Source organism: Manacus vitellinus, unplaced genomic scaffold, assembly GCF_001715985.3.
Source record: "Manacus vitellinus isolate BGI_N305 unplaced genomic scaffold, ASM171598v3 scaffold_23_pilon, whole genome shotgun sequence".
Lineage (NCBI taxonomy): Eukaryota > Metazoa > Chordata > Aves > Passeriformes > Pipridae > Manacus > Manacus vitellinus.
In genome coordinates, this window is record NW_021939718.1 from 1,761,752 (window position 1) to 1,773,985 (window position 12,234).

Below are 12,234 nucleotides of genomic sequence, written 5' to 3' on the forward strand. Positions count from 1 at the left end.
TTCTTCTAATTGGCATCTTAGAAGCTGCTAACATGATCATGTGCCTTAATCTGTTTGGGTTTATATTTCTGGACAAATTAGAACATTATGAATTTGCATTTTTCCGCAATGCTTAAAAATAGCATATATTCAAAATAATATACTTCAAGAAGAGTCTAAACAGTTTCATTTCTGCCGTTATAAAATGAAACTACTTTTTATTACTAATGCCTGGCCTCAGTTTCTTCACTCCTTCAACAAATTACATTATAACAAGTTGCATTATGATTGCAATATCAGAAATGGGAAGAGATTATTTAAGCCCATGTTTTGAGAAGTATGTTATTTCACTGGTTTGGATTATTTCAAGTATTAACCCTGAAATCATGCAAAATTTACCTTCGGAGTCAACCCAAGGCATAAATAGAACTTAAAAAGCTGACTACTTCTTTATTATCTTACACAACTAAATATCATTAGTGGTATTTTTAAGTTGAACCAAGGTTATCTCAGGTTTGTTAGAGTAAATTTGTTCTTAACACTGATTAAATAGTTCCTGTCATGTGATAGTAGCAACTTCCAATAAAATCAGAGTGAACTTCACATTTAGTAGTGTTGCTAAATTATAAACACAACAATGTCTTTGGCACTATTCTCTCAGTGGCTTTTGATTGAAAGAGAGATGAAGAACTTTTTGGATGCAAATTGGCATGCTCTAAACCCATTCTATCTTATCCCATAACTAGTATGAAGACTGATTTATTTACTTGTTGGCATCATAGACTATGTGAAGTTCTTTTAATTTCTAGAGAGTGTATTCTTTAACAAAACCACTTAACAGTACCTTTACCATAAATAAATAATGTTGATGAAGTTTTAGTACTGTAAATTATCTGAACTCAATTTTTATTCAGTGGCTCATTATTTATGTTGAAAGTTTGATAAAAGATTAAAACTTATAAGATATTTCAAAAGTTTTAAAATAGAACAGTATTGGGGGATGTCTTTCTTTGCATCTGTACTTCTAACTTTTGATTTGCAGATTAAGTTCTATTTTTAAATTGAATTCTGGTTTTCATATTTATATTTTTTCAGATTAAGACATTTTATAATTAAGTTTTCTTTTGAAATAGGCAGGATTACTATATGCTTAAAACTACTATAAATAATAAAATCAAAAGAAAAATTCCATCTCAAGTTTTAAATACAGGATGGGTATAAAATAAAAGATATACTTGCTATAACTGTTTATTTATGTAATTTTTTGTTTCCCTATTTGATTGCTCTACTGCCTCCATCTTGACATTAATATTAAACTAAAGAAGCAAGTTAGTCAAAAGTACTTAGGACTCTATAAATGCTGCCAGAGGAACTAAGTGCTTGGTCTCTTTTGATCTGGCATCCTCAAACTACCTTTAATCCTGTTCTTAAAAAAACATTAGAAAGATCATCAATGCATTTTGAAAAATTCATCCGATGTCTCTTTAAGAACTGCATCCTGTATTTACCTATAAATCAGTGGCTAGTCATTTCCTTCTAGAAATTAACCACAAGCTAACAATTGCCTTCTCATCTTCTGAGGGCTGAGGTCCTGAAATACCAGCCAGTATCATAATTTTGTAGTGCTTTCCTTGTTCTTTTCTTGGACATGTATTGACTGTGGGTGAAGGTATTATACATTCCACTAGTATTTCAAGACACATGGGAATATATGGAATAGTACCAGTTTTTAACTTCGGGGCAGAGGCAATCTGGATGGTGTCTTCTCTAAAAAGAGTGGTTTACTAAAAAGAAGCAATCTGCCCAAATAAGCCAAACAGCAGTACCAAAAAAATAAGCAAGACTTTCAAAGGCATCTAGCTGCATTAATGTCTTTTGAAACTATAAATATAAATGAGAACATTAATATTAAAAATTTTTTAAAAAATTAAAAAGCTATGTAAATATTCTCCACTGTGCCCTGAAATCATGCTTGGCATAGTCAAAAGAAGGTTGGGCTATAACGTGTTAAATAAACAAGTGAGCTTGGAATAGTGATTCTCAAACCACAGTTTATGGGCAGCCTGTTCAGATTGGATTTGCCAGGGAGAGCATGATAGGTTGTTGCCTGTCCGTTATTACTTGATGAGTGCACTAGCCCACAGACTTCTGATCCAAAGATTGGGCAAAATGTGGTACAGAAGCATAGTAAACAATAGTTCTTGTCCAAGGAAGCTTATAGTCCCAAAGAACACTCATTCATAACAGAGTTTGTGATGCAATAGTGCCAAATCAAAATAACAAGAATTCATAAATTGGCAGCTTTACTTAAAACCATGGAGGGGGATACTAAATAAAAAACATAGCAGCTCTCTTTTTCTCTTTTCCACTTGTATTATGCCATTAAATATTCCTTTTCCAAGCTTTCCTCCATATAGGGAGTATATATATACTTTTTCTTCCGTGTTTTAAGGGAAGTACCTACAGGTAGGAGATTTTGATAAAGCAGGAAGAACACTAGAACTTGTTTGACAGGTCTAATACATAGTAGAAAGACAATAGTCTATCCAACAGTAACTGAATTTCATACCTATGTAGGGAGACAACACAGGCCTTTCCAAATTTAACTTCTATTTCTACCCTGAGCAACTGTTTTATATGGCTTATTGAGGCTCTTTCATACATGTGAAAATCACAAAATATGTGAAAGGATAGCTGCTGCTATCCATGTAAAAATTAAAAAAAAAATCTTGCAGTGGGTGTCATATGCAAAGATAAACATGTATCTTCATCTTACTCATGTGACCTCTTACAAAAGAAGAGATCCACGCAAGCTCATTCTCAGAAGACATCAGTGAAAATCTGTGAAAATTTGGCCTTAATTAGGTTTCCACCTGTTGTGAGTGTTGACTTAGTAATTTATTTAGTTATTCCCTATCTCTTCATTGCTTTAATCAACAATGTCTCAATATTTGTATTTATAAAAAGACAGCTTGAAAAAATTGAAAGGGAGAAAGCCATAAGTTCACATGTAATGAACAATTAAGTGAGTCATACAAACTGGTTCTTTCTAAGTAGGATTTTAAAGACAGGCATGATTGAGTTCTTTTATGATAAAAAGTTTCAAATGTTCCTCAAGACTAATTTGGATTCTTTAGATAAAATCCTTTTCCTAGTGAAGTCTGGGGGAATTTTATGCTTTCCTTAAGTGAGACAGGAATTTTACTGTTTTTTCTGTCTGTGCATTCTTGCTCACTAAGACATCACACAGTCTTCTGTTGCAATCCATACTCTTGTTCAAAATCAGAAAGCACTGCTTAAATTTCAAACCAAATTAAGTAGTATTATGTATGTGCAAAATACTTTACTTTTGCCTGCATATCTGTTCTAAGAAAAAAAATTAACAATTATTTCTAAAGTTTCTTTCAGGAAGCAAGAAAATACATTTTCAAATAAGGTCTTCTCTTTATAATGGGAATTATTGAAATATTTTTCATTGAAAAAGCAGTTTCCTCAAAATGGTAATTGATTTCAAATAGCCGAAAAAGGAAATTATTTGTCATCAGCAAATAATTTGTTAAAAGCAGATGATTGACAAAAGGGTTATGGCTTTAAACTGAAGGAGGGCAGATTTAGTTTAGATATTAGGAAGAAATTCTTAACTGTGAGGGTGGTGATACACTGGAACAGGTTGCCCAGAAAAGCTGTGGGTGCTCCACCCCTGGAAGTGTTCAAGGCCGGGTTGGATGGGGCTTTGAGCAACTTCTAGTGAAAGATGTCCCTACCCATGGCAGGGCATTTGGAACTAGATGATCTTTAAGGTCCCTTCCAGCCCAAACCATTCTGTGATTCTGTGATATGATTCATCAAAGTCTCTCACAGGCAGTCAGAAGAGAGAAGTCCTCTACTCTTCTCAGGCTTGTATTTTTCTCATCAGCAAATATATTTTTCAGCAATATAGTTTCTTCTCTGACATGTCACATTCTGGTTTGTTTTTAATTATTGACACTCTGGATCAATCCCTATGCAAAAAAAAAGAAAAAATACTGTTTATTTTTTGCATAAACTGAACTAGAATGAAGCATCTTTTCAGCTAACATACTTATAAGAGGGCAGCTAAGTCCTGCAAACATATTTTGGAGAGGGGTTTATCTCAGACCAGTGAGGGCCAGATAGGAATTGTGCACATTTTAAGAGATCAGGTCTATACCAGTAACTGCAAGATCGTTGGAAAAGCTGTGATGCAGGCTGAGTTTCAGCTGACTATGGAAAACCACCCTCAATATCTGGTGTTGGCCTCTCCTATTAGACTAAACCTTAGTGTGGAAGACCAGTGTATTCCTAGTGCAGAGCATGGACTAACATTTGCAGATGTGAACAGTGAATGAGGAGAGACCATTACATGAGGTCTGGGACGCTGCATTATGCCAGATCCTCATGGTAGCAGATACAACACCAGTAACAGGGGCAAGATAGCTGTTTCACCATGGTAAGACACTTCTGAATGACTCTGATCCCTGACATTTTGTTTGGACCTTATAAAACTGTAACACAAGAGTATATTCCTGTTGCTCATTGTGCAGTGCCCACATGTCTAAACTACAGACAAATAATATTTATAAAGCACAAAACTGAAGACCACTGTGTAAGTGCCTTAAGTGATTTTTCTCAGTAATTACAACTTAGTTACTGTGCTGATTAGGTGAAGCTTCAAGCCAAACAAGATAATGTGAAATATATGGATGCTGAGATGAGCACAGCTATTGATAAATAATGGTGTTAGAACAAAATAATGCTGTGGAAGTTGAGATAAATTAATCAATACAATCAGAAGTAAAGGAAAGATAATGTTTCTACATGAAAGCTGTATGATCTGAGATTCCTGAAATTAGGTGTCATTAAAGAATTATGAAAGCAAATAGTGCTATGATGTCCGACGCTATGATTGGACATTATATTATAAACACAATGGCAATACTAACTGTACTGCAAGATTAAAAAACCACAAACAGGACCTGGACTTGAATCATCTATTGCCCGGTTTCCTTGCTGAGGGAAAAAAAAAAAAAAAAAGAGAGGAATGATAATCATGGAAGAAGAAGAAAGAGCATTCCTCCATCTCTCATTGTATAATTTGCCACAGACCCTCACTGCCTATGACATACACCCCTATTCCAAAGGCTGCAAGGAGGGAGTCCATGGATGTGCTGAAATATCTTCTTGCCACTTGGGAAAACTAATTGCAATGAGAAATGTTGCGAAGCGTTTCTCACAGTTCCTTGTGTGGGTAGCTACAGGCTAATTCGAGACAGTCAGGTGCCACCTTTGCATTTATTTTATTAAGGTGTGAACTTCTAAAGTGGGAGAATAGTTAGTGCAAGAACTGATTTAGAAACATTTAAATATGTCTTTTTTTTATAGCAATAAAACCTAACTGCAGTGTTGGTGATCAGGCTAGCTTCCCCTGCACTTGACTCAGCAGTAAAGTATTTGCATGCAGGTATAGCGGTCTGTGATGCACAAGTCAGGTTTATGTTCTCATGTTCTTTCATCCTCCTTCTAAATAAACTCATTTATTTCTTCATTCAGCTGAAAAATCATCTCCAGTTTCTAGGCTCCTAGATTTGTGACATGTCCTTAGATTTTCAGAAAAGTATTTTGTATATGTTTTGCATTGTCAAGTGCCCAAAGAGCCACTTCTTTACTTTCAGGCTCTACCTGAGAAGCATCATCACTGTCCAGAATGAAATCTGAGCCCAGTTGCTTCAGTATTGGAGAAAAGTTCTCTTTTGCAGCAATAGTTATGTGCACCAGCAAATACTCCACATACAGTAGATTGTCAGGATGTTCCAATTTTTACATGCACTCACCCACAGATCAGAAATAATTTTGGCTAGATCATCCATGTATACAGTTCACTAAGGTAGCTGGCAGTACTCAATATGAATATTTTGTAAGGAGAGTTAATTCTTACATGTGGAACATGCCACCAGGACATGCTGGGGTCAGGAAGCAGCTGGAGACCTGGAACAGCAGAGATTCCTGGGGGTGCAGAGCTGGGCTTCACAGCCTAGACCCATCCCACAGTCCCAGCCAGGGAGTAGGGCCAGGGAGAGGCAGCCCAGGGCAGACCCAGACCCAGGCATCAGGCACCTCCATGGAGATGGGGATGGAGCAGAATGTCAGCCTATGGATGGGCATCTGGTGAGGCAAACCATTAGACTGGTTAGAGGACTATTCATGGCACTAAACACAACATTTAGCAGTAAGGCACATGCTGTCTCAATATGTTGCATAAGTACTTGAACCAGCCAAGGGACAAAGCAAAACTGAATAGTTTGAGCCACAGAACAGAGAAGTCACTTACTTCATAATATGCTACAAATATAAGGAAATCATACACAGAGTTTTCCTTGGAAAATTTGAAGAGACCCTTTACCTCCCCTGCAGTGGAAGCACTGGAGATTTGCTTGATTTCCAAAATGGGAATTCACCCAGAATAATTAAATGGGATGCACAGTCTGACTTTTAGCTTTGTGCAGTCTCAGTACAGGTTACATGTACACCTAAATTGCCTACAGCATTGGGAGTATTTTAGTGGTTGCAAATACTATCTTTTTTCCCACATAGGACAACAATAATGTCATTAGTGCCCTTTACATCTCTTTAAAGGGCAAGAAGTTCCCGTTGACAGTTATGCAACCTGCTTGGCAAGAATGGGTGACTAGGGAGGGACAGCTTAGTCTTACATTGCTGTAGAAATCTCTACCTTCTTATTTACACTATTTCTAAATGATTAGTTCTAAAACTAGCAAAAAAAAGAGATAGTTTTGTCCTGGTTCTCCTCCCATTCTTCCAAATGCCTGTGTGTTCTTCAAACTGCCATCCTGTTTCAGCTCAAAATGCAGCTGATACTTCCCAGGATGCCTGAGAATTCTTCCTCACAAAGTCAGTAGGTTTTGTATGACTCCCTGTAATTCAGTAAAGAATTAGTTCAATGTTGTGGGAATGGGCAGTTACTTTAACATAAAGATTTCCTTTTTTCTAGACGAGGATAAGTGCAGATTGGTTTTCTTTTCCCACTTGCAGTTAGTAAAGATTGTGTACTGTGAATGACTAGCATTTAACGTGTGAGTAAGAACATTCAATTACATTTTTTTAAAATTATTTTTAGATGAACACCAATACAGCTTCCTAGAGCCACTGCTTTGTTGCTAGCATGTGTTTATTTTGGGTGGTAAACTACAGCCTATTCCAACAGTGTGCATGCATTAAAAAAAAAAAAAATAAAAAAGATACATGATGTAAGAGAGAAAAGAGAGAAATTTGTCTCTTAATTACTGGTAGGAACAATTAGCAATCCTTCAGAAAGTGGAAAAATTAACTGAGTGAAGAGTGCAAAACTGTATAAATTTAGCAAAATTTCTCCTACTGCATTGATTTTTTTGTATACACATGTATTTTGAGGTGGAGTTGATTTGTGGCATGGTTTGCTCTGATGTATATATAGATTAATTCTACATTTAATATTCTTTATAAGAGACTTGGTGGTCAGTCAAAATGTCATGTATATGGAATATGCATTTAACATAACCCAGTAAGAAACAGAAATCCTCTATGAAATCGAAAGTACATATTCACCTTAGAAGAAATACAAAACTTTTCACAAGTAAGAAAATACACTTGTTGGAAACTTGAAAGGAGCATTGAAACCCCTTCAAGAATTTGAATGTTCTTTTCCTATTAAAAATAATGTAGGTAGACATCCCAGATTCCTGAAGATCTCGTAGGTTCTCAATACATATGGTCAGTGAAAAACGTTAGAGTAAAGAAAAGAGAAGAAAGGACGTATAAATTGTATGCCTTATTCTTTGTTCTTGTAGGACTACCATAGAGGATTTTTCATTCAGTATATTTTTATATCTTTGAAATCACTAATTTAAAAAAAAAAAAAAAAAGAAAGAGTAGGAACATGACAGCTTCAAAAGTCCAAGAAATCAAAATATAAAAATTTTCTAATTTTTCAAGACTTAAGGGCTTTGAATTATGACAATACTGTTCAAGAATGTTGAGAGATATGGAAAAAAGTATTCTTTCCTCATTTGTGTTACCTTAACACATGGAAAGTTTCCTGCTTAAATGCTCAGTACAAAATTATTACCTTAACTCTGAGAATATCAAGAATTGCAGCCATTTGGCAATGCCTGTAAGCCAATGACCATAACTCTTTATAAGGTACAGGTGTTCCTAATGAGGGATGAAAGGAGAGAAGTAAACTTTGCTCTCTGTCCTGTCCTGTTCTGAGTAAACTTGTGCTCTTCTGGTATCCTTAAGTTCTTAAAATATGGAAGGGATCGCTTAAGATAGTATTTCATGAATTTGTAATACAGTTAGATTTGTAGCTTTCCATGAGTAAATGGATGTTTTCTTTTTAATAATTCTTCTTGGTTGAATAACTCTTGGTGCACAAAAGTACATTTTCTGGATGTTTTTAAAAAGTGCTATTGCAGGGATTAATCATGCATTTTGTACTTGGATGGAATTCCTTCTAAAGTCAATGGCATCCTTGCCTAAATGCACAATGTGGGAGCATGCCCAAGAAGAGCGTTCAGTGCTCATAAGGCACTTGTCCTTATATTCTACTGTTAGTCCAAATGCAAAGTCTGGCACTACATCTCTTGACATGTGCTGCTCCCCTAACTCTGTCTAGAAACAAGCTCTTTTCTGTGTAAAATATTTTTACTCTCTGAAGTCAGTATAACAAATAATACAAGGAAATATAATTTTCTCTGAAAACTTATTGATTTGAAGATGCTGTAAATTTGCAAATTCTGACATATGCCCTTTAAAACTTGTGCATCCACTGTTTTTATTTTCATTATGCACTACAGAATATATTCATACTGTTTAAAAATGTTCTATTCCAGCAGAAATATGGCTTTTAACCAAATAAAAATGTAAAGCCAAGTTGCTCTAAAATCCATCTGGTTTTCATTTTCTTATAATCTATAATCAGGAAATCCATTCATCCACGACATATAATTTTTGCGCTTTCAAGTGGATAGTGAAATGCGATGTTCTGCATAGAGTCACATCTAAATTGATAATTGTCCAGGCAAAGTGTAATTTTAAAGTATAGGATGAATGAAGATTTAATTTGTACATTAGAAGTCTTATACTTTTTTTATTGCCTCTGAATGTAAATGAGGCTATTCTGTTCAGTCAGTTTTTCTGAAGGTGGGACAACTGCCTCAGAGCAGGCCACAGCCCTCTTGAGTTAAAAGGATACAGTTTAAGGAGCTGGTTTAAATGCAGACTCTTCTTAACTGTAAACAACATGCATGCATTCATCATTGATTTCCAAATGATGGGTTTCTGTATCACTGGTTTAAGGTCCACAGTCTTACATTCCTGAATCCTCATTATACCAGAAGAATAACAATTTGGTGACTGGAAAGAGGAATGGTTATTACATGGCTCCAAAATGCTAGATGGCATAATATGCCATGAACAGCAGAAATCTCCTGGTAAAGAGAAGACTGAAGTAGTTCTTTAAAAGAATTTGATGCTTTTAGATATAAATGTAAGAAATGTCACTGTTCAAACTATTTGACATCAGTAGGTAAATAAAATAAAGGTCAGATGAAAGTTTCTGAAGAGTTAAGGTTTGTGCAGAAGCATTCTGTCTCTTAGTGTTTAATAGTGAATTAAATTAAGTAAATCTTATGTAGAAAATGGGAGTTCTTCTTGTAAGAGGTTTTATTCTCCAAAAATCACAATTACAAACAAACATATAGAGTACAGTGCATTCTGTTTTGCTATATATCTGCTTCAAAGACTTTCATTGTCACTCTATGAACAAATCCTCATCATATGACAGATTTAACAGGGAGTTTTACGTCCTGCTGGTAAATATGTCCTGTATGAAACCAACACCAGAGAAAATCTACTTTTGCTTCAGTTCCTCCTGTTGATCACTTCTCAACATATTACTTTTTTAGTATTCAGTTTGTAAAAGATGAATTTTTAAAAGGCTCTGTGGTTTCTAGCACAAAATATTGTCATACATTCAAAACGCCCCTTCTAATCTCACTGCCTCTAGTAACACATGGCATTAATTAGAGTATAATAGGTAACCAATCCGTGTTGAGACCATTGTTTGTTTTTTAAAAAAAAGCCTACTGACACAAAATGGAAAATTCTCCACAGCGTTCTGCTGGTATAGCTTGATAAGTGTAAAATACACTTATTTTCATTAACATTTTATCTTACTAACTGTAAGATATTAGGGAAATAAACAACAGGATTAACTATGAAAAATATTTTAATACAAAGTCTCTGAAGTGATCTTTGTGCTTTTAAGTTTTCATTTTTTTGTAAAGGCATGTGAGATCATGATAATAAAGAAGCATGCAAATAAACAAGCCGGGCCAGAGCAGTTACTAAAGGTACATCACAAATACAGAAGTCAAGCACTGTTTGATAATTTTCCTGTATCCTAAGCCTAGTGTTCACAGTTCAGGGTCTTCCACAGCCTGAAGTGGTGTTTTTGTATTTAAAAGCCTTTGACAGATTTTATTTCTGTGGATTTGCTGATCTGATAAATACAATTAACTGATGTGCTTGAGGATTAAAAACACGATTTAATCTTAATCATGCTTGGACCACTTCATTATCCTTAACCAGAAAAGCGAATCACTCTCATGTACTGTCATTTTTATGCCCACCTCATAGACATTATCGAATTTAGTTCCATAATCCATTTATGTCCTTTAGAGCTGTAAACTCCATTACATTGGCAGGGCGGGGGGAAGTGAGATGCTTCTTCTTCGCTGACTTTGGGATTACAGAGGAAATTTGAAGGTCCAGGGTTTCTGACCCGCAGGGCTCTGCCGCTCTCACTAGCTCATCTTCTCACACAAATTCTAGGTTGTGTGTCACAGCTCCCAAACTATGAACAAAAGCTGAGCACAGAACAGTAAGTCTTCCCTAGCATGTTTTTGCTAGGTATTTGTCTGTGAAAGTTTTCTCTTTCTGTTCTGGTTTTTGTTCTATTCCCGCTCTATGATTGGGCCGTTTCTGTATCTCTCTTGAGACTATGCAGACAGAATTTCAAGGTTAGGCTAAAAATCATCTTTTCCTCCAGACTTAGAAAGGTCTCATTTTAGTGGAACAGTAGGTAAGTAACCTTATGGAAATACAGTTGTCAGTCCTATGTGGTGACAGAAGGAAACCCTTTTCTGAAAAACGCAAATGAAGCATTTGCTTGTCAGAACTGTTCCTGGGACCTGCAGCAGACAAATGAAGATGAAAGATATGGTGGCATTTTCCAAATAAAGTTCTGATCTTGCTCCCATTGACTTTAGTGTTGACAGAATCAGATCCAAAAAGTGTTGTAAAAGAGAGCCAAAAGCATTTACAAATCTTCTTAGTCCTCCCACTGCCTTTTCTGGAAATTATAGCCTTGCTGTACTCATCCTTTGTTTAAAAGCAAAACAAAATCATGACCTACAAAGGGCTGAGTCAGGAAAGGCATGATGCTCTGTAGTTGTCAAGAAAACATGGAATAACTTTGACTTTTTTTAAGCCCTTAAATTATCTGACTTTCCTGATTCTCTTGTAAGGCAAATGTCAGATGCTGGCTGCTAAAAGGGCACAGTATGATGTGTTATATACCACAGTGCTGTAAACAGAGTCATATAACATTAATTTCAGCACACCTCTAAGTTGTCAGCAGCCATGAGAGAAAGCATTTGAAGACCAATTGTTCCAGATATAGCATGTGTTGTATTTTTCTATAAAGATACATGACGTAGGTATTTACCATGAGTTTTTTTATTTCACATTTTTAGTGTTGAGGTTTAAGAAATACAGTGGAGTGGGGTTTCTCTCTCCTTTTTTTTTTTCTTTATTTTTTTTCTCTTTTATTACCTAAACAGGAAATGGATATGGCAACCCCCGTAACTCACCAGGTCTGCTGGTCTCACCTGGCAACTTGAACAAGAATATGCAAGCAAAATCTCCACCTCCGATGAATTTGGGAATGAACAACCGTAAACCAGATCTCCGTGTGCTTATTCCACCTGGCAGCAAGAATACCATGCCATCAGTGGTAATGCATTTTCAAAGCTTTTCTTTTTTTCTTCAGATAAGAGTTACTTGGGAATTTCAAGACTGGATCAAGCAATTAAATTCTTGCTTGTTTGGTCTTTCTGTCTAACCCTTAAGGTTTGACATCAAGCTGAGAATGTAGGCTGAGCCTCTTTGATTGCTTTT

The 12,234-nt window shown here is 35.7% G+C and overlaps 1 protein-coding gene across 16 annotated transcripts in view; it reads left to right on the forward strand.

Annotated features, from left to right (window-relative positions):
• The window catches only part of MEF2C (myocyte enhancer factor 2C), a 135,907-nt gene that overhangs the window by 109,010 nt on the left and 14,663 nt on the right, over window positions 1-12,234 (forward strand). For all 16 annotated transcript variants that reach the window (XM_018072816.1, XM_018072819.1, XM_018072828.1 and 13 more), the window contains one exon: window positions 11,898-12,070. In XM_018072816.1, coding sequence (XP_017928305.1) covers window positions 11,898-12,070 — 173 coding nt within the window. The remainder of the gene's footprint in view (window positions 1-11,897; window positions 12,071-12,234) is intronic.